This window comes from Camelus ferus, chromosome 20 (assembly GCF_009834535.1).
Source record: "Camelus ferus isolate YT-003-E chromosome 20, BCGSAC_Cfer_1.0, whole genome shotgun sequence".
Lineage (NCBI taxonomy): Eukaryota > Metazoa > Chordata > Mammalia > Artiodactyla > Camelidae > Camelus > Camelus ferus.
In genome coordinates this window covers 2,911,257-2,933,836 of record NC_045715.1, presented here as the reverse complement: position 1 = coordinate 2,933,836, position 22,580 = coordinate 2,911,257, and the positions used below count along the sequence as shown (strand labels likewise).

The following is a 22,580-nucleotide window of genomic DNA, read 5'->3' as shown; positions in this document are numbered from 1 at the left end:
TCTCAGGGCGCCCTCCTTGACTTGCGGTCAAGGAGATGGGGCTCCACTCAGCCCACCCATGACAGCAGGACTCAGGGGGGGGGGCAGGGAGGAGCACTCCGTGAACACAGCAGCACCCGGAGAGCCCCAGAGCTGAAGCCAATCCAGGAGGAAGGGAGGCGTCCCCGGACACCGACCACCACCCAAGTCCAGAAAGCCCTTCCCTGGATACAAGGCTCACCTTCAGGAAACTTCCTCTGACCGCCTGTCTGGATGGCGAGCCCTGCACACGTGCTCCCGGCGGAACATCTCTGCCTATTCTGAGTTCCTGGTCACCTGCCTGGCCCCTCCCCAGATGGTGCTCTCCTACAGAAAGCAGCCGTGGCCACATCTCTGCATCTCTGATACCCACCCAGGCTTTCCATAAAAACGTGAAATAACACAGCAAAGGAACATTGACAACTAAGGGCTAATACAGCAGCAACAGGAGAGAGGCTGCAGACCCAGCGGAGGACAAAGCCCTTCAGGGGGTGCTGAGGGCGGAACTGCACGCCAGCGCAGAGCAACCGCGGGGGCTGCATAAGTCATCGAGAAAGGGCTGAACCCTGCTCAGGTTGGGCTGCTTACAGCAGAGAGTGTATACATTGTTTAAAGATTCTAATTAAAAATGGTGGAAAGTATCTATTCCTGGGAAACTGCGCCTCCCCGACTGCTCTGTTTATTCTTAGTGAAGGGACGTAACAAGCACGTATCACACGCCAATCACGAGGCAGAGATGGTGCTGGGCATCAGGGCCATAAAAGCCGTTCGCGGCCCGCTGAGACCAACCGAGGAGAGAGGGTTCTCAGCCAGGCTCGGGGATCTGGAATCTTCCGGGAGCTGCACTGCATAGGGTTGAAGTGGGGTTGATTTGGGTTCTCTTGGTTACAAGCCTGGAATCTGACTCTGGCCAACTCAAGTTAAATGAGATCATATGAGAAAGACTCTGCAGAGAGACTCGGAAAAGGCAGGGACAGAGCAGACCCAAGGGTCCAGGGGTCCAGCCAGCAAGGACTTACGGACCATCAGTCAGAGCCTGAGGGCTGGGTACAGAAGCTTTCAGCATTTCTTGCCCTTCCTTGTGGCACATCAGTGCCATTTCCAAACCCTGAGGTGAGGACCCAGAGGCCCAGCCTGAGCCCCACATTTCCAAACCCTAAGGTGAGGACCCAGGGGCCCAGGCACACTCGTCTTGTCGTCAGCAGCACCATCTGAGTTGTTTGCCCCCAGGACCTGCAGTCAGCCGCTGCTGCCCCACATCCTGCATGGCCTCCAGAACCTGTCACTTTGTGGAGCAGAAGGAAAGGGGGGAAAGGCTGGGCAGCCCACCTCAGGCTCTCAGTGCCCCTTCTCCACCCTCTGTGCCCACCTCAGTCCACCTGTGAGAGGCAGGGCTTCCAACTAGGCAGCATTTCACTCCAGAAAATGGTAGGGAGAGACAGTACCAGAAAGTTCTGATCCCCTCGGACCACCGACAAGGGCCCCTCCCACACTCATCAGCATGTAACCAGCACCTACTGTGACGCGGCCATACTGGAACAACAGACAGAGATTAACACGACACAGCCACGGTCCTTTCCCTTTATTCTCCCTCATAACGGGAAACATCACACAGACATCAGAATTGCAATCACTCTTTAAAATCCTTTCAGACACCACCCAGAAAAAGCTAGACAACCAACTGGGGACCAAGTTCCACAGCCCCTAGCCTTCAGATGGCTATACCCAGGGGTATAAAGGAATTTAAGTGCTCAAGAACCAGAGGCATAATTTTTTTAGATAAATACAGCAGCGTTTTTAGAGACTGCTGTTAAATTCATCTTCTGTCTAGTCCCTGAATTGCTGACAAAGCTTTTAGGTTCTTGAAAGTGGTAATTTAATATCTTATGGTGCTGGTTTTAAACATGCATAAGAATTCTTGAAGTAAAAAATGATTGTTAGTTTTGGTCAAGACAGAGCATTAGGAGAGGACTACAGGCTTCCTTTTGGAAAGACGGATGTGGATCAAAACTAGGTGTTCACAGACTGTACCTCTGGGCAGTCGTATTCACGCCGCCACCACTAGGTGGCAGCAGAGGGACTTCTGCGACGTCCGTCTGCAGGCTTTGGTCACAAAAGCACTGACCTTTATTTTGGCCGCGGTGACGGTGCTGCTTCTGCTCTTGGCCTCAGGTATGTCATGCCACCTTGGCATCTAGTGGGATCGAAAACAACTACCCCACAGCGTAGAACCGGTTTGAATACATCATGTCAATTAAACACCCGGGTAGGAATTTCAGGGCAGCAGAGAGTTTGTTAGACCCCAGGTGTCCCTTGATCCACTTGCGTGGCCTCCCCTTGGCGTTCCTGAAAGGCAGTGACACCCCCGCTTTAGAGCGGTTCGTTTTCTGAATGTGCATTCCCCCACTGTCCCAGGCACCCTCGGGCCTGATCTGGGCTCACGTGTTCCTTCTCTCTTCTCAGATGGCCTTTGCACAGCCAGGTATCTATCCCAACTTGCTGGCCTTGTCCCGAGAGGCCGTACTCAGAGAACGTGACACCGTTAGGGATGCGGTAGATCCCGCCTGGAGGATGGGTATCAGATCGAAGACACCAAGGTCCTTTCTCAGCCTGGGATCCATCACTCACACAAACGCTGGGCATTTACGACAAACACACGCTCCACAGCGCCCCGGAGTGAGCGCTCCCCGGCGTGGGCCGCCGCGGGGCGCTCAGGCAAAAGCAGCCGCCGCCACAGTTCACACCACGAGCCTTGGGCAGAAGCTGCTACTTCAGCCATTCCTCTCGCCTCCACCCCTGCAGCCACCCCTCCTCCAAGGCCTGGAATTCACACTGAGGTGTGTGCTTACTTCATCCAGGTCGGCCTCCTTCCCCTTCCCGAAAGCTACAACAGGCCAAGACCGGGTCTGTCTGCGCCCAGAGCTTCATCTCCAGGGTGTGCACACAACAGGCGACCCACCGTTGCATGAGTGACCACGTGAGCGTCCGTCTCGGCCCCATCGCTCTTCAAGGGTGAAGCCACGTGCAGGCCTGCACGTCCTGCTGCCCAGTTCTCAGCCCGCAGCTGGCCCCCCTCTCTGCGCCTCTCCTTGTCTCCCACAGGAGAGCCTGGGGCACCAGGTGACCCGTTCTCTGAGCAGGGCACAACCATTAAAAGAATGACACAGCCATTGCGAACAGGACATAAACTGGTTAGCACCAAGACGGCGGGAGATCCCACTCCCGTGGGCCTCGAGGCCCAGGATGGTAGGAGGCTTGACCTCAGCAGACTCTGAGCTTCATTTTATGCTCACTGTAGTATATTAGCTGCTAAATGGCACCCTATTTTGGTAACTGGGTCCCCTGGGTGGGGTTCCATGTCACTGACTCTGCAGTGTCTCTGTAGCAGGATGAGTGGGCAAACGCTCTCCTAGATGAATAACGTCTTATCCTTCTTTTTACCGAGGTCCTAATCAGTACACAGCACAACACAAGGCATCAAGGAAAACAGGAAAGAAACACAACGCTACTCACGACCCAGACGAAACGGCACGTGAGGAACTGAGACCAGGACATCACGAAGCACCGTCTTCCACCCCCAAGAGCCTCACAGCCTCGTAGACATGATGTGAATTCAGGGACTGGAGGGCACGTCAGAGAAAGTACCGGGGCGATACTTCAGTGGGTGAAAACCCTGGGGCTTCGACAAGGGGGCAGGAAGGAATTTTAGACGGAGGAGTGGTGTGCACACCAGGATGAGGGGGCTGCGTGGCTACATGACAGACATTTACTTCTCACAGCCCTGGAGACTGGAGTCCCATCAAGACCTGGCAGATCTGGTGTCTGCAGAGGACTTGCCTCCTGGTCAGACAGCCATCTTCTCACCATGTCCTTGCTTGGCAGAAGGGGGAGGAGCTTCACCCTTGAAGAGCGATGGGGCCAAGACAAACGCTCACGTGGTCACTCATGCAACTGTGGGTCGCCTGTTGTGTGCACACCCTGGAGATGAAGCTCTGGGCGCAGACAGACCTGGTCTTGGCCTGTTGTAGCTTTCACGAGGGCTGCATCCTCGACCTAATCACCCCCTGAAGGCCCAACCTCCAAAGACCACTGCATCGGGGGTCAGGTTTCAACACAGGAGTCTGGGGAGGCACAGACATTTGGTCCAGAGCACCTACTGAGAGCTCAGGGGCTATAAACGTGTACTTTTTTATTCCTTCACAGCTCTGAGTACACATTTTCACACAGAAATGAAATGTGATGACTATGAGGTTAGGCCTCACTATCAAGGGTTTTGAAGAACACGTGCAGAGTTTTTCTTTTGTGTGTTTCATTTTGAAATCAGGTGTCTAGACCATCAACCAAACCCACGGCGATGATGCTGTCTCACTCCGCTAGTTCATATTTCAAAGACTGTTTTAATGCCATTTGTAGCAACATGGATGGACCTGGAGATGGTCATTCTAAGTGATGTAAGCCAGAAAGAGAAAGAAAAATACAATATGAGATCACTTATATGTGGAATTAAAATTGTAAAAAAGACAAATGAACTTATTTACAAAACAGAAACAGACTCACAGACACAGAAAACAAACTTATGGTTACCGGGGGCGGTGAGGGGGAAGGATGGGATAAATTGGGGATTGGAGGTTTGCAGATACTAATATATACATACATAATAGATAAACAGCAAGTTTATACTGTAGACCACAGGGAACTAACTATATTCCATATCTTGTAATAACCTATAATGAAAAAAATATGAAAACAAATACATGTATGTATACGTATGACTGAAACATGATGCTGGGCACCAGAAATTGATACAATACCGTAAACTGACTACACTTCAATTTTTTTTTAAATGTACTAAAAAAATAACAAAGACTGTTTGACTAATTTCTACATGTCTCCTCCCTCTCCCTGCTTCCCCAGCCCGTCCACACACACACACACACCCACATACGTTCATGCAGAGCAGCACTCCTATTTCTTATTTAATTGAGGAAAGTCACTGGCTGAGTGATCAGTGTACTTGAACGAGGTCCTGCTCTGGCTCCAGTCATGGCAGCCGTGTCCTCAGACCAGCCCCTCCCCGCCTCTGGCTCTAACCTTCCCACCTACAGAAGGACTGAGCGCGCTCTTAGACTTCTATCACCACGTGATTTAACATCCTTCAATACGTGCGTACGATGAACAGAGAACCGACTGAACACAGAGTAGGTAAGCATTTTAGAAGGAACGACTCACAGCAACACTGGGCACGTGGGCCACTGTTACCTGGTATGAACAGCCAATCGGTTCATGGTGGAAGCCTAGCATTCGAGTCAAAAGGCCCAATGGGGCTCTGATCTGACCAGACGTGCTTGGATCTTCCTACCCAATTATCTATACTGTGTGTCTGTCTCTAGAGATAATCCTACGGGTGAAAAAAGAAAAACAAGATTTCCTGAAGCAACTTCCACTCTTCCAGCTGTAAATTTTACACCAGATCTGGAGGCTGGAGGCTCCATGGTTGAAAACAAACAAAATTCCTTCTCTCATGAATTCGCTCCCTTTAAGCGAGACCTGTGTATAGATGATACTAAATACACGAGTTCCCACCTAGGAACGATGACGCTGCACGTGCAGCCGTGAGTCTGAGCTTGGTGTCTTCCCACTGAATGAGCAGGTCTCGGTGGTGGTGGAACAGGCCCACCCAGACCCGGGAGCCTGGAAAGAACAACTCATCTCAAAGGAACAGAGTTCCAGGCGGAATCCTGGCCCGGTAACAATGCCTCACCAGACAGGGCGTAACTTTTTGTCTGTTGATAGAAACTTCTGCGGCCCCACCCACAGTAGAACTGAGTTTCAAATGATTTCTGAGCGGGGAGGGTAGAGCTCAAGTGGCAGAGCACATGCTCAGCACGCACAGGGTCCTGGGTTCCATCCCCAGCACCTCCTCTAAAAATAAATAAATAAACCTAACCCCCTCCCCCCAAAAGAAAACCTTAAAAAAATGTATCTGTGAGCACTAAGATTGACACAGGGAATATCAATGCAAACTAGTATTCTTTTTTAACTAGATAAATATTTTGGTCCAAGAGTGGCAATGAGTTAATTAAAGAGGAGAATTTCAAGAAGCAACAGAGTCTGGGGAGTGCCAAATCCAGAAGGAGCCCAAATTAATCAAGACTAATGGAATGGTCTGAATATTAATCTTTTCAAAGTGTCAGGTGTTATTTAATTCTGGAACTCTTAATGATGGAGGGTCCCACCAACATGAGGAGGTTCGTACCAAAGAAGATAACATAAAAGAGGCAAGAGAAGAAGTGATTTTGAGGAAGACTCAGCATCCAAATGAGTTACACGTGGGCAGCGTGTAGGCTGGTTCCATCTCTCCGGAGGATGGTGGCAGCATGGGACTGGTTTCCGGTGCTGCTTCCCCGTGAGCCAGTCGTGTGTAAGGAAATCAGCATGCAAGCCGCAAGGGTGTGGCTGCACGCCAGTCTCACAGACTTGCTTATGCAAAAAAAAAAACAAACAAACAAACAAAAAAAAACTAAATCTCAGCCCAAAAGTCAAACAATAGGATGAAAGCCTTTCAGCAATCACAAACAACAGTGGCTTCCTAAATAACTTACAGCTCAGCCACTCAATTAAAAATGGTTTGTGGGAAGAAAAGGAAGACGTCTACTTCCCGACAAGACGGAGTAAGACCAGACTTACAACTGGGAAAAACAGACGAAATACACGAACCAGTGGCTTTCAGACACTGGGTAACGGGCAGCACAGGGCAGCCACCCCAGAGAGACGGGAAGCAAACAAAGGGATGCCTGCAGTGACCCACAGCCCCGCCCTGAGAAAGTCCCAGAGCCTGGCACAGCGAGGGGGGACCGGTGGGAGCCCCGTGGTCTCTCTGAGCTGAGGGGACAGAGCTGGGGTCCAGGGAGCCCCAGGCAGCTCAAGTTCACAGGGCTGAGCAGCAAAGAGGGGAGAGAGCCGGACAATGAAACAATTCCAGACTCCTGCCTCCCTCTTATAAGGACACCTGCGAGTCCACTGGGCCCACTGGGACACCCATAGCTTAGTGGATGGAGGAGCCGACAAGTCTGAAGCTCGGTCCTGGAGCAACTCCCCACAGGGAGCCGGGCAGCACAGGGCCGCAGTCTTGGCTCCTGGGGGTGGGGGGCAGTGAGCAGTCATAGGGGGAACTGATGTCTGGTTGCCTCATTTTGATACAGGAAGACGGATGTGGGGTGTGAGGAGGGCCGAGTCCCAGGTCCTGCTTGAGCCTCTGGGACGCGCCCCTCCAAGTGTGGGTCCTTGGCTTCACGCAGGAAAGAATTCAAGTGTGAGCCATGGTCGGGTTAAGGTAGATTTATTTAGAGAGACACACACTGCACAGAGTGTGAGGCAAGAGAAAGGCAAGGAAAGCGCTGTGGGAGTTGGGTGCTCAGGTTAAGGTGAAAGAAGGTACACACTCCACAGACAGAGTGTGGGCCCTCTCCGAAGGGGAGGGAGTGAAAAGGGCGGCCACGAGCTGCCATGTTGCTGGTTTTTATGGGCTTGGTGGCTTCATATGCTAATAAGGACCAGTCTAAGTAGCCTGGGGAAGGGGCTGGGATTCCCAGAAAGCTGGCCATTTCCCACCCTTTGACCTTTTGCGGCTAGCCTCGGGGCTGCATATCATTCACCATGTTAATATTACAGTGGGCGTATAATGAAGCTCAAGGTCTGCTAGAAGTTAAATCTCTTCATCTCAAGGCCTTCTAGGGGTTGAATCCTTCACTATTTTGCTGTTAACTGCTGTGGCATTCCTTGCATGGCTGTGCCCTGCCCCCTTGCGTGCCGTCTCAATTTGTTACCAGGGAAAGCAGCAGAAGGGCACGCCCCTCACCCCCTCCTCTGATTAGAACAGGCACTAGCTGGGGTCTGGGGCGAGCTGTAGGAAGGTGTGAGGTGAGCAGGTGTAGGTGGGGCAGGCCCTGGTCGAGCAGGGGACGTACAGAGAGCAGGAGAACAGCTACCGTGACTGGCCTGAGCATGCAGACACGCGGTCTGGAGCTCTCCACCTTCCATGGCGTTCCCAAGGAAGATGTATACGCTGTGTCTGTCACACTCAGTGCCTCCTGCCCCTCTAAAGGCCTGCTGTTTGCTGTGTAACACCGGCTCTGGCCCATCAAAGGAAGAAGGCAAAATACGTTCTGAAGATAGAGCACCTCTCCCTGCCTGCCATGTGTCTCCATCTCCCCACGTTCCTAAGTTCCCCACTCCCGACCACTCCAGCCCACAACGGTGGCTCCCAAACCTAGCTCTCCCGAGTCTGCCAGCACGAGTAGATCCTTGCTATTTGCTGATCCAAACAACCAGGCGCTTTGCACAATGAACAAGCATTTACTGTCTCACAAGGCACCTGGCCCTGGGGCCACCACAGTGCTTCTAAAGAAGCTTGGTTGTGCGGGGATGTTTGTTACCTCAGAGCCCCTGGGAAAGGGACAAACAGAGGTCAAGCCAGCTCGGTCTGCCAAGCCAGGCTCTCGGGGGCTGCCCTTTCCAGGGTTGTTACGGAAACGACAGGCCAGCCAAGAAACAAGCACCACTCGGAGGGTTGGAGCACTCAGATGTATCACGCCAGCGGGCTCAGAGGGGCTTCTGCTCCGAAGCTCTGAGCGCCTCCAAGATGTGCACATGAGGTTTTATAGGGTAAAGTACAAGCTTGGGGTATTTGGCCAATAGGCATGGAACAGCTTTAGCAGCATCATTACCACAAAAGTGGAGGCAGGGAGGCAGCAAACCAACATTCCAAAGCCAGATATATATCTTTGAAAATCCAGCTGGCTAGCAAAAAACATGAACAGCAAACCAACACTAATTAACTCAGATTCAAGAGTTAGTCCAGCAGAACTCAGATCAGTATTCCGATACTTAGATTTGTAAGTTATCTTGCTAGCCCAGCCCAGCCTCTCCTTCACATTCCTAGACTTGTGAGTTACCTTGTTAGACCAGCGTGGCTTTTCCTTCACAGGGTAAATAAACGTGTGCGAGGATCAGTGATCACCTCGAGCCTCTTCCTGAAGAAAGAAATGGGAAAAAAAAGATTCCCCTACTCTCCTAAGACCTGCAGAAGAAGGTGGTCTCTCCTTTCAAATTGATTCTTTTTATTGAAAAGAAATGGAAATTTCAGGATAGCAGAGGGTTTTTCTGGTCCCTTCATTCCCAAACGAAGGCAGGCAGTGGCCACGCTGCTTCCGGCCTGTGGCCTGAGGGGGTGTGCTCCACCAGCGGTCTGGATGGTGCTCCTGTGTGTAACTAAGAATTGATAATCAAGGCGGCAGCATGTCTTCCGGCTGAATGTCTTCACTCTGGTGGGACGCCCACCAGAGCAGGAAGGTGCTTATGGCCTCCTGACGTGCTCTGGGGCGAAAGTTACGGGCCCGCGGTAACAGCTACCAGTTGGTTCAATGAAGGGCACTTACTTTCTAGTCTTATACTTTTCTAGGAGAAAATGGAAAGCCAATACGGTACAACTACTATACTTCAATTCTTAAAAAAGTTAAAAAAGGAAATGGAAAGCTAGCTCATATAATTTGTGAACCAAGGGAGATTCTGTTTCCTGAGAAAATTTGCAGAAATAACCTATTCTTCTTCTTTATTACAACATACAGCTTATCTTCTGAGAGATTCACAAGTATTTGGAGAATATTGGTTAAAAATGATCAACAACTGGTGAGGGAGGGTACAGCTCAGTGGTTCAATCCCCAGTACCTCCATTAAAAAATAAATAAATAAATATACCTAATTACCTTCGCCCCACCCCCCAAAAAATCAACAACTGGGCATGTGCCCAGAAGAACTGACAGTAGCGCACACTTATATTCAAACACTATCCACGTAGCCAAAAAAGGTGGAAGCAACCCAAATGTCCATCAACAGATGAATGGTTAAACAAATGCTGTGTATACATACAACGGACTATTGTTCAGCGTTGAAAAGGAAGGAAATTCTGACACCGCTACAATATGGACAAACCTGAGGACATCACGGTAAGAGACAGAACCCTGAGACAGGAGCGAAGGGGAAGGGGCAGCACCACTGAAGGGATGACACAGCAACCGAAGATAGGACGTACACTGGTTAGAACCAAGACGGTGGAAGATGTGACTTCCAGTGGACCTTGAGCCTCATGGCACACCCACAGGCGCCATGACAGTTTCCAGGCTGATCCTGAAAGGCCAGAAAGCAGGCGGGGCCCGATTCCTGGAAATCTCTGCCCACGTACAGTTGGAATAATCCTCCCACTCATTAGCACATGAAATTCCTGAGCCCATCAAAACCAACAAGTCCCAGACCGGCGGCCAGTCTCTCTTTCCTCGAGGACTGCATGTTCCGGGGCCACCTTGTGCCTCTCGTTCTTGCCTTTTGAGACAGCCTGGACTCTGTCTATAGAGAGATAAATCTACCTTCACTCAGCTATGGCTCGCTCTTGAATTCTTTTCTGTGCGACGCCAAGGACCCCGACTCGACAGGCTGCATCCCAGGGACCGCCTGGGGCTAGGGCCAAGGCCACGCGCTCATGCTCCATCTTCCTGCAGCAATCCAATTGAAAAAGACAGATATGCTATGATTCCACTCAAATGAGGTGCCTAGAGCAGTCAAATTCACAGAGACAGAGAGCAGAACAGTGGCTGCCAGGGGCCGGGGGGGAAAGAGTGAGGAGTTACTGCTTAGTGGGCACAGAGTTTCCCTTTTGTTAGATGAAAAGAATTTTGGTGACTGGATACACAATGATGTGACTGAACCTGAAACCACTGAATCTTGTACTAAAAATGGTTAACAAGGTAAATTTTATGTCATGTGTATTTTATCATAATTTTAAAAATCAATGATAATTACAATTCATTAATTTCATCTGATCCTTTAATAAGAATCTCCACATATTAATGTCAGATGGTCTTAGACTCTTAAATACATTTTCCTGTGAATTTTCCATCATACCTCTCTAATCTTTAATCCTTTTCCATTTAGGATTTTTTTTTTTTTTTGGTTGGGGGTGGGTAATTAGGTTTATTTATTTTTAGAGGAAGTACTGGGGGTTGAACCCAGGGCCTCATACATGCTAAACATGCGCTCTACCACTTAAGCTATACCTTCCCCCAAGTCCTTTTCTATTTATATCAAATTCATTTATCCAAATTCAATTTAACATGGATTAGATTCACCTGGATTAAAATAATAAGGTGTTTGACTTTGGACACAATATTTGTATTTTCTGACTTTAGAAAAAAGTATGGCTTACCTGAAACTCTGTGGGTATGTGTTCACCATTATCCATGTCCCTGGCTCTCTGACCACCAGCAGAGGAATCAGCGAGAGAACGCCGTGGTTGAGAGTTGGAGCTTCCAGCTCGATCAGCCACTTACTAGCCGGGGGACTTAGGGCAAGCTTTCAGGCTCTCTGTGCTTCAATTTCTTGATCTGTGAAATAACAAAAATAGTTGTACCTACCTCTGTGGCAATTTTGGATAAAATATGTGGCACATTGTGGCTTACTGACACTGCTGAACTAAAGTAACTGAACTTAAGAGTTACTGAACTCCTATTGATGCTGTTTTAGCAAACATGGGTCCTGAGACCCTCCCTCCCTGGTGGCTTCCTGGACCGGTTCTGCTGGAGTCTCATCCTCTCTTCTCTGCCTCAGCACAAAGAGTGGACACCTGCCTTTCCACAGCTTCTCCCCAACAAGGTGGTCACTTGGTGGGCGCCCACGGCTCTGCCCAGAAGCTTCAACCACACTACAACAGCATCCTCTGCTATGCCAGACACATAATAAATGATCAAAAAATGTCTGCCGAAGGAAGGAATGACTCACTTGACCAACCAACTAATCAGTCAATTTTCTGGCCTTGCTAAATGCTGCCAGTATCTTAATGAAGCAGGTGACCGTGGTAGATGAATGGCAGGCCATTCCTTGCACATCAGTCATGTTAGTAAATGCTTTGTCTCAGCTTCCTGTGATTGACAACACTCTAATGTGTTAATTCCAACTGGCCTGGGTATCCATGGAGTCTCTGCAAAGTACAGAATTATACTTATGAGAGCTGCCTGCAACTATAATTGGGCTGAAGATATAGGGCGACATGGAACGTGTACCACATCTCTTCCCTGAAATTCCACAGGTGCTTACAATGAAGAGAGTTATTTGAGATAATAATCACAGAATAATAAAGTAGCACACTGGCTGGGCTGGACGTGTGACTTTTCTGTCAATGAGCCCACTCCCTTCACTTTAATTCAAATTGTCCAGCAAGATCAAAGACACTGTTGAAGGAGGCGGTCTAAAATGAATCATTAGTCCTAACTAATCAACAAAGATCTAATAGCCTAGCTGAGAAGCCAAGACATACCTCAGACATGGCATTGTCAAGTACAGGACTGCCCGACGCAGGACTGGGCAGTGAGGGTGGGGGAGTCCAGCAGAGTGCATCAGGACCAGAGAAAATCCAAGAGGTCCAATGCAGACCAAATACATGAGGCAGTGTCAAATAAAACCAACAGAAATCGATGATTTGAAGCAACCGTTGTAACCTTCCTCTATGAAGTAAATGTGAGTGCTTCTGAAATGAAAATAAATTGTCAGCAGAGGAGGAGAAACCATAAGGAAGAGCCAAACGGACATTTCAGAACTGAAAAACAGAATGTCTGGGGTGGGGGGAGTATCGGGGAGGCTCAGCAGCGGAGCAGAGATGACAGAGAAAAGTGCCCGTGAACTCGAAGACGGATCGGCAGGGATTATTCAGCCTGAAGAACAGACGGAAAAAGGACTGAAGCACACACAGTCACGAGGACCTGTGGGGCAAAACCCCCATCACTGGATCCCTGAAGAAGACAAAGATACTGTGACTGTCAAAACATTTGAAGAAATAATGACTAAAAACCCCTCAAATTTGGTAAAAGACAAAAATTTATAGATTCAAGAAGTTCAGTGAGCCCCAAACAAGATAAGCTCAAAAAAAACCAAAAAAAAAAAACAAAACTAGAACAAACCCATGTTACACAAAAGACAATGAAAACCAAAAACTAAGAAAGAATCTTGAAAGCAACCATAGCAAAATGATGCGCTCCACCCGCGTAGGGGACCAGTAATCCACACATCACAGACGCTAGGGGAAACAAAGGGTTCCTCCTCAGAAACCATGACAGCGCTGGAGCAAAACCTTCCAAGTGCCGAAAGAAGCCCCAACTCGGAATTCTACATCCAGGGAAAACATCCTTCAGTGGTTAAGGTAAAGCATGGGTATTCACAGAAGGAAAATGAAAGAATTCACTGCCAGCACGTTTGCTCTAAGAGACATTACTGAAGGAAGTCAAGGCTGGAGGAGAATGTTCTCAGAGGGGAACACGGAACTTCAGGAATAAAGAAAAAAAGGTAGAAATGATCGACGTCTGGTTAAGTGACAGAACTTACCCAGGAACTCGCATGTGCGAAGCACACGCTCTACCCCTGAGCTATACCCTCCCCCAAGATAGAACTTTTAACTTCTTTCTTGTACACAGAGGACAGTCTGGGTCACCTTTGCCAGTGGACAAGGATGCCCTCTGCTCTCTCAGCCATGGGTGCCATTCTCTGACCTCCTCCAAAGCCTTGAAATCAATGTAAATTATATAACATTGTGCTGAATACACAGCTTACGATTTTTTGTGGCTCTTCTCAGCTGCCTTTTTTTTTTTTTTTTTTGCAGGGGAGGTAATTAGGTATTTATCTATTTAGATATTTATTTATAACAGAGGTACAGGGGACTGAACCCAGGATCCTGTGCATGGTAGGCATGTGCTCTACCACTGAGCTACACCCTCCCTACTTGGCCTGACTTTTTATAGTAGCCACTGCCCTTGTTCTTTTCTATGCATGTGGACAGGTTGTGAGCAAAGCACTGGTATAAAGAAGAGAAACTGGGATGACTGGAAAAACAGTCATTTCACGCACAATAGTATCTATCAGTTCCGATCATTCTCAGAGGCGGTGCCTAGGGGAGATTCCTTTGCCAGCTGAGAAGCAGTGAAGGAGAAGTAATAAAGTGGCCAGGCTTAGGCTAACTCATTCTTGGCCTTGCACTTACTATCTGCTTTCAGATGGTCAGCAAGTCTGACTGCCGGGACACTGCTCCCAGCCCCAGGCCCACCGAGGCCCCTGTTTACCTTACTCTGGTAACTGAAATCTACAGTCATGTCTGGATTTTGAGTCACTCCCCCAGGAAGGGAGTCACAGGATGATAATCTCAGGAGAATGGCCAGAACGCTCTGAAGTTCCTCCTGGCACCTGAGGAGTCTGATCCGATAGAGATCAATAGAGATCAGCCTCCTGGCACGGGACAGACATGCCAAGATTTCAGAGGAAGATTTACCAGAGACTTTGGTTAATTAACATCCCCTTTTATGCCCCAATTTGTTCACTATATAATCACTAAGCCCCAGCCAAGACGGGTTCCCAGTTTGGCAGGCACTAGCTGTGAGTCCCCTCTGCCCAGGAAAGTAACAAAGCTGCCTCTTAAGCTCCGAGACGCGGTCTCTGAGTTATTTGGCTGTCAGGGACGGGAGCTGATCTTTCAGCAACAGTAATCCGCGAGCACGTGGTTGCCCTAATGTTTGTGCAACACTCAAAACATGGTTACAACAGTCTTGGGCGAGTGAAGATGTCACATGGGCACAGGGAACTGAGGCAGAGGTGACACGGTGAAGCCAATGTTCACTTCTGAAATGTCTTTCTTCTCTAAATTACAATTGGGAATAAGGAAAAACACTCAAAGGCATATGATTCCAGAGCATTATTACTAATACCTCTGACATGAATATATAAGACTGTGTAGGGGAATAACACAAAGCCTAACTAGGAAAAAAAAAAAAGGATGAATTTGGGAAAGAAAGCACAGCAGAAGCAGAGGTTTAACTGATCTCAAGAAACGTCGCAGGGAACAGTTATGATCCAGTACACGGAACATGGACAAATAATCTTCAATGATCAATAAAAAAAGACAGTGTATTCTCCCCATGGAAGTTTACAGAGTTAAATAAAAGCACGGTCTCCTTGGTACCACTTTTTCCAGTTTGCTTTACTGCAGGAACCTAGCAGCAGAGAAATCCTTTCTCCCTGAGTACCACTCACGGCAAACGAAGTATTTCAAAGCGCAGAAACACTGATGCTGATTCCTCTGACAACTTAATAAACAGGTAGCAATGCGCTCACAACATATTGTCAAATGTGGAAAAATACAGCCTAGATAGAAACTGTCAGCACACACGCACAGAGCATTCTGTGTCAAGTTGTGTGTCAGGAGAAGGCACACGGGGCTTCCTGGAAGGGGAGACGTCCCCCCAGGCGTGCCCTGGGTAGTAAAGCGGCAAATTACTAACCAGACACATAGCCTAGTGACAGGTACTCTGAGACAAAGAGAAGCCTGGGGAAATCACAGGAGCTCAGTAGAGGACAGACCCAGCCAAGGGTCAGAGGGGACTTCCCAGGTGACACGGGGCCTGGACCAAGAGAGCATGAGAACACAGAGCTTCAGAGAGACTGGGCGTCCCAAGCTCACCGGGCACAGAGGGCTCATGCGCAGGGGCAAGCGAAGCATACACTGGCAGTCAGGGCCAAGTCGTGGGGACCTTACAGGTCAGGCTAAGAAGTCTGGATTTGTTCAAAAGACAGAGGTCCCCCTATAAGATTTTTAACCCTAGAGGAAAACGAGGGGAGAATTCTGAGAACCGTGTCAGGTTTACAGTGTGGGGCAAGCAGTCAGGAGGCAGGACCAGAATGGACTGCAGATGGGGGCCGAGGTCAGCAAAACTGGAAAGTGGCTGTTCCAGTACCCCGAGCGACGGCAGCCCAAGCACAGCAAACCAAACATGATGTGCACGTGTGGAAGACAGTGGTAGAGGGAAAAGGGGGAGAAAGACGACAAAAATATTTAGGAGACAGGACCACCGTGACTTGGCAACCAGCGGAAGTGACACATCAGTGAGACTGAGGGGTTTCGGGCACTTCCCAGCTTCGAGCTTCCACTCTTAACTGAACGATGGCGTCAGAGTGGTTCCTCGTGTGAACGCGGCAGACTTTTCACATGTCCTAACAATAGCATCTGATGGTTTCCATGTTGGAAATTAAAATCATCACTGTGACTGACGGAGAGTCATCAGTGAGATTCTACTCTGCGATCTTAACAAATAAACATTTAGCCCCAACACTGAAAACAACTGTGAAGTGGACATAACTGGCCCTTAAGATTCATCTCAGCACGGGACAGCTACCCCTGGGCACCTGTGACCACAAGGGGGTGCGTGGGATTCTCTGCACGCACAACAGGATCAACTCCCCTCTGAGGCAGACCCTTCTCCTACAATCAATACTCTAACTTAGGATCTAACCCGCCAGGGCATCCCCCCCGCCAAAGCCTTCAGAAACACAGGGAGAACCTGATCATATAAGAGGGTGGCAGTTAGAGCTTCAGATGAGGTCTTGGCTGGGCTTCTGCATTCCTTAATCCTACCTAGAAGCGTTATACTCCCGGGCACATATGACCGCGCTAAAAACCGAAGAACCAGACACATGGGTTTTATCTTCGGTAGGCCTCCACTGCCCTCTACACAGAGTCCAACCTCCTCAGCATCCATACAACGATCCTCACGATCATGTGGTGCATTACACAACTCTGGTCTCCAAACCCAAGGCCACAGTAACCACGTTCCACTGGCATGACCTGGATCCTGATAACAATAGACCAAAGGTGGATCCAAGATGAACTCTGCCAGGAATGTCTGTCTTCTCAACCATCTCCCTCACTCAAACACTGGCAGAGAATGGGTCTGCAGTACATGACAGCTAGTAGAAATTCAACTGATTTGTCCAATAGGAAAAAAAAATTCCCCAGAGGCTGTCTTACTGAAGGACAGCAGCTAGTTTTATACCTAACCCTGCAATCTAGTCCTGCATTCTTTTTTACACTCACTGTATAAATCAGTCTGTCAAATTCTTTTTTTCTGCCATCATGCTGTTTCCCTAATTAATGAGTTAAATAAATCTTGACACACGCTCCTTCTACATTTTTTAATGGATACTTTCACCAAAATAGCAAATTTCCCATATCGCGTTTTTCTGTGTGAAATACAGTAGGTATAAGCCCGAGAAGAAAGAGTTCACTTATGAAGTTTCACAATCCAAATATCCTTACCAGTCAGACGTTTTTTTAAATTAATATTCCTATGAGAAGTGTTTCATCATCTGGAACCTAGTGAATCTTCCAGTAGCTGCAAGTTTTGCTAAGCATTTCCATTACCTCCCAGGGTTACTTAGGTCAGTCTGAGAGTGGGTCCCCGTATTTTGAGTCTCAACTCAGCCTACCAACCATCAGCTTGTAATAGCTGAAGAAAGGTTCACAGAATGAGTCCAAATTGTTCTACCAGGACTTCGATCTTGCCCCTACCAACACTATTACTCAGACCTGCCTGAGGAGCGCAAAGAACATCAGCACAGAATCATGAAACTACTTGGGACTCTGAGGACTTACCAAGTCTTTGGGTAAGTTTTGGACCTCACATTACACATCAGCAAAACAGGGCAACACCATTTTCCCTGCAGGGTTGCTGAGAGAATTACAGTTAGGCTGGCTCCCTACAGGTGGAGAACAGGCGTCAGCTTCCTTGACTTAAAAAATCAGAGTGGCCCCGGGCACCCGGTTCGAAGCAGTTAAGGTTTTCCCTCCTGGACCTGGGCGAGGTGACGGCCAAAGGCCCCTCCAACCCTCAGGGTGCCTTCCTCCGCAAAACAGTTTGTTGAATGCTTTGGCAGAACTCAGCCTTTTCCGATTATCTACCCGAAAAGACGGGTTTACACTGTTCGACAAAGCACTTCCGATGCCCGGCGCTGTACCAGGTCTGAGACCCGCTCATCTTGCGGGGTGGACACGTGCTTTTCACTCGCCCTCAGCTGTCTCCCGGCCTCCTGCCTCCAATGCGGGCCGTCCACTCGGGCTCCCCGCCAGCCCGCCGGCCCTGGGGAGAGCCGCGCGTCTCCGGCAGCCCGGCCTTCGCAGAGCTCGTGTCTCCCTCACAAAGTCGCTCCTCCCAGGGCGCCTCAAGGCGCTGGGATACCCGAGGGACGCGCGAGCATCTCCCGCCCCATCCGATCCCCTCCGCGCCCTGCGGGTTCCCGTAGCTTACAACGGCTTCCAGAGCCTGGGCGCCGGCCCCGCCCCGCCCCGCCCCGCCCCGCCCCCGCGCCCCTCTCCAACCTATCACGTCCTGCCCCCCCCCCCCGGCATCGCACCCTGCATGCTGGCCCCGCCCCACAATGGCCCCGCCCATTCCCTTTCCGACCTATCACTTTCCGGCCCGGACCTGTTGTCGGGCCTTCACTTGGGGCCCGGCTCCCAAGACCTGCCCACGTCCCATGACCACAATGGCCCAAGTGATCTGCGGGCTGGCGCGGCGCTGGTGCTTCGGCGCTCTGGGAAGGTGAGTTCCCAGCGGGCCCAAGGTCGCCGGGGGACGCTGCCGTCCTTGCGGGGCGCGGCCCTGTCTGTCTTCGGGTCTCCAGGAGAGAGCGACGTCAGGTGTCCTTCTCCCGCTCGCGCTCCCGCGGGCCGGGAGGGTCGGGACGGCGGGGTCCGGCCTTCCCGCGCGCGGTCCCCGGCCTTCCCGCGCGCGGTCCCCGCCGCCAGGCGCGGAAGCGCTTTGCTCAGCGCAGGGGCGAGTGAGCCGCCCTGCGGGCTCGTGCCCGCCGCGGGAACGCGCGCCCTGTGGCCGGGCCGGGTGCACCCGTCAGCTTCCTGGAGACCGTCCTGCTCTAGGGCTGGTGGTGGGCTGCGCAGTCGGGCTCCCTGACACCAGAATCGAGCTGTGCACAGGGGACGAGAAAACCCCGCCGCGTGCTGGTTGTGAGTGATTTTCCCGATTTTATGCATTAAATGGTCGTGTTCTGTAATTTTTTAAAATCAATTTATTTTAAAATAAGTTTGCACCATATTTTGTGAGAACTTGCACTTTTAGGCCTTTATGGACATTTTGCATTTTCCTTTCGTTGTCCACTTGGAACTTGCCAGGTGCCAAATTCGTGTAGGGTGCAGAGTTTTTCCCTTTTAGGGCGAAAAAACTAACTCAACTATTTAATACTAAACTTATAGACTAATTTTATCGAATGACACACTAATTCAAGGTTTGAACCTGGAGTTCATTATACTTTTTGAAAGTCACATTATTGTAGCGGAGGTGACACATCTGTCAGGCTTGTAACTGTATTTGTGACTTATTTGCAGCTGTATCATTTTAATCATCTTTGATGCCATTAACTTTGTTACAGTCATGACTTTGTACGTTGTTTGCTTGTGACCTCGCTATTGTGCGTGGAGGTTACCCTCCCCTCTGCTTCCTGTGTGCGCTTAAAAACTTTCTTACTCGGCAGTGCTTGCTGTTACTGCTCTGCTTTTACCTGGCTGGTTAAATGTCACAGGGTGAGGATTGAGTGGGTCTGCTCAGCCGGCTTCACAGACTAGCATCCAGGGCAGGTAGATTTCCCCCAGGTCAGTACCTCTCCATAAGAAAGCAGCGCTCTGGGTTTGGAATGCCAGCTACCACTCATCTGTTCTGAAAAACTGATTGTGTCTTCATCCCACCCTCTTTTCATCTGTGTGTGTGTTAGGAGACACATTTTTGCTGAGCAAAGAGAAAGAAATTGACCTGATAATAGTTTATACTTTGTTAATCAGTGACTGTGTGACTGAGCAAAGGACTTGTGTACCCACGGGGCAGAAAGCCAAACTCTGACAGCAGGTGTTTGCAGCAAAGGAAGGATTTGTTACAGGGTGCCAAGCAAGCCAGTGGGAGAGAAGCCTCAGATCCACTCCAGCTTGGTCTCTCATTAGGGATTTGTTTGTTCGTTTGTTTATGGAGAACAGCAAAGAAGTTGGGGTTACTCATCCTCTTGTGACACATCTTAATTGGCTCTAGTTTACACCTCTCAGGCCAGGTGATCCATGGCTCTAGGGTTCATCAGCTCGTCAGCGAGGATGCACGTTAACAATGATGTCTGTAATAGCAATTTTCGTGCAAAAATGATGTAATCAACAACAGCAATTTTAGTTGTCTGACTCTGGTTAGTGTTCGCTTAGCACAGGATTGAAGTCCGAAGGGACCAGAAAGGGCATAAAGTTTTGGACAGAGATGAATCTTAAACTCAGTAAGGGAACTGTTGCCAAAAAACTGGCCTCTGTACCCCAATGGCCAAATTGAGACTTGGAGGCAGAGTTTTGGGAAAATGAGAAAAGAGCAGCTTTATTGCTTTGCCAGGCAAAGGAGAGTCACAGGCTAAAGACCGTGAATCCCTCTTGGGGTTGGTGTCCTGAGGTTTTATAGAAAACTGGATGGCACAGAAAGGCAGCAGCAATCGGTGTTTTCTGGGCTGCTGCTTGCTTCTGGATGAATCCACTTGGCATCACGGAGAAACCCTGGAGGGTCTGTTCATTCTTTGAGGCTATCAGCCCGTGATCACCTTTCTGGAATAGAGCTCCTGGGTTAAATGACAGCTCTTCCCGATAAAGAATGCATAGGGAGTGGAGAGTGTAAAAAGCTCTTCAGCAAGTGAAGCAGAGATGGGGGTTTGTCAGATAAGAGAGAAAAACCGGTTGCAAGCATTTTACATCCGAATGAATCGGCAAACAGCTTTAGCATCAGAGAAGCTATTTTGTTAGTCTCCTGCTCGCGCTCTCAGGACTTGGTTGTGGGGAGACTCAGTTTTCAACCGCAGAGACTGTTTCTGGATTTTGGGACACAAATGCCTGAATCCTTTCTGTGCACTTTACCCCCTGGTCTCAGTATCCAGGTTTTGTTTGGGGGGTGGGGCAGGCACATTGTGCTCAGAGACCAAGATTGTCTTTGCCAATATTTCGTTTAACACTAATTCACCATGGGAATTATCATAATTTCAGAAGCTAGTAGCACACAGGAGAATGTCTCTTAATAAGCCAGTGAAGAAATCATATCCCCCAAACAGATGATAGATACTACTGTTCCAGGCAAGGGGTGATGACAAACATAAAGTCCAAAGCTGATGCAGGAGAACAGACGTGGGGCATGAGAAGGGCCATGTCCCTGGGACGTGCCCCGCCAAGTGTGGATCCTTGGCTTCGCGCAGGAAAGAATTCAGGTGCGAGCCACAGTTGAGTAAAGGTAGATTTATTCAGAGAGATACATTGAAAGGCAAGAGGACAGCCATGAGGTGTGGGGGTTGGGTGCTGAGATTAAAAGTAGGTACACACTCCATAGACAGGAGAGAGGGGGTCAGCTGCCAGGCGAGTTTTTATGGGCTTGGTGGCTTCATATGCTAATAAGTGGAAGGACCAGTCTAAGTAGCCTCAGGAAGGAGCTGGGATTCCCAGGAAGTTGGCCATTTCCCACCCTTTGACCTTTCGTGGCTACCCTTGGCACTGTCATGGCGCCTTTGGGTGTGTTATTCACCATGTTAATATATTACAGCGGGCGAATCATGAAGCTCAAGGTCTACTGTAAGTTAAATCTCTCGTTATCTTGAGCCTCAAGGCCTATTGGGGTTGAATCCTTAACAATTTTGATGCTAATTGCTGTGGCATTCTTTGAGTAGCTGTGCCATGCCCCCTTCCATCCTGTCTCAAAGCCAGTTGAGATGTGCCTTTTCTAGGAGAAATGCACGGCCACCCCCTCCCCCTCTCACAGTTCTTCCGTGCCGGGGGCAGAGTCACAGGGCTCTCCAGCTTCTGAGTGCTTTTACCTGTTTCATCGTAATTGCTACAAATGCCGCGCCAGATTGTAGCTGCTGCTGCTGTTTTAATTTAAAAATGACCGCATTTGGCTTCTGTATTGATTCCTTATCTGGGGACTGTTTTGGAAAGCACTCAGCAGGTCGCTGGGCCAGCAGAGGGAGGATGTTTCTGGAGAGATGCAGTGTGTTGGTGTGGAGGGTGGGAGGGCGGGAAGCCAGCTCCCCTTTTCAGTCCCCTGCAGGTCCCCTGCCTCCAGGCGCTGCCCCTGCACTTGGGCAGGACAGCAACGAGGGCCAGCCAGAGGGACCTGGAGAACGCAGTGCATCAGGTGAAACTCTGGAAGAAGGACCCGGGAAACGAAGTGAAGCTGAAACTCTACGCGCTGTATAAGCAGGTGAGAGAGGTTCTGAGCAGGTGGTTCCTCAGATCGATGTGCTGTATGTTTTCCTAGAATGCAGCCTGAATGTTTCTAGGGTTTGTGTCGCTGCCTTTCCTCTAGAGAGTTTCTCACAATAGACCTCAAAATACTGTTGAGGCGAAAAGCAGCCCCTCGGGATCACTTTAGAGTAAAAGAGACTGAAAAGTGTAACAACCACGTATCTAGACCTTCTTTGACCCCCAGCTCAGGAGCCCCCTCAATCCTGCACTTGGTATCAGAAGTGGGGGGCAGTTTGACGGCCAGTGTTGCCTCTAGTTTTCAGATGGTTAACTCTTGCAGGGTGACTCTTAACCTCTTTTTCATTGGAAAGTCTTAGACTCCTGTGCTGCCTTTGGCTTTCGAAGCCTCTTTCCTCTTAGCTAATTATGTCATGAAATTTAAATG

At 49.5% G+C, this 22,580-nt stretch overlaps 1 protein-coding gene and 1 long non-coding RNA gene across 9 annotated transcripts in view; one reads left to right on the top strand and one right to left on the bottom strand.

The window, feature by feature from the left end:
* LOC106731123 overlaps window positions 1–18,501 on the bottom strand; it is a 24,698-nt gene extending 6,197 nt beyond the window's left edge. The window contains exons 1-5 of one of the 5 annotated variants that reach the window (XR_004313355.1): window positions 18,342–18,479; window positions 11,276–11,453; window positions 10,440–10,565; window positions 8,973–9,050; window positions 221–4,460 (exon numbers count right to left, since the gene is read on the bottom strand). This is a non-coding gene — a long non-coding RNA (uncharacterized LOC106731123). Of the gene's footprint in view, window positions 1–220; window positions 4,461–8,972; window positions 9,051–9,079; window positions 9,475–10,439; window positions 10,566–11,275; window positions 11,454–18,341 lie in introns of those variants that run through there. The other 4 variants (XR_004313356.1, XR_004313357.1, XR_004313353.1 and 1 more) reach the window with 4 other exon arrangements.
* Window positions 18,334–22,580, top strand: part of ECI2 (enoyl-CoA delta isomerase 2) — a 20,426-nt gene continuing 16,179 nt past the window's right edge. For 2 of the 4 annotated variants that reach the window (XM_032462427.1, XM_032462428.1), the window contains exons 1-2: window positions 18,347–18,479; window positions 21,989–22,151. In XM_032462427.1, the coding sequence (XP_032318318.1) occupies window positions 18,415–18,479; window positions 21,989–22,151 (228 nt within the window). In that variant the 5' untranslated portion in view covers window positions 18,347–18,414. Of the gene's footprint in view, window positions 18,480–18,761; window positions 18,902–21,988; window positions 22,152–22,580 lie in introns of those variants that run through there. The other 2 variants (XM_032462429.1, XM_032462430.1) reach the window with 2 other exon arrangements.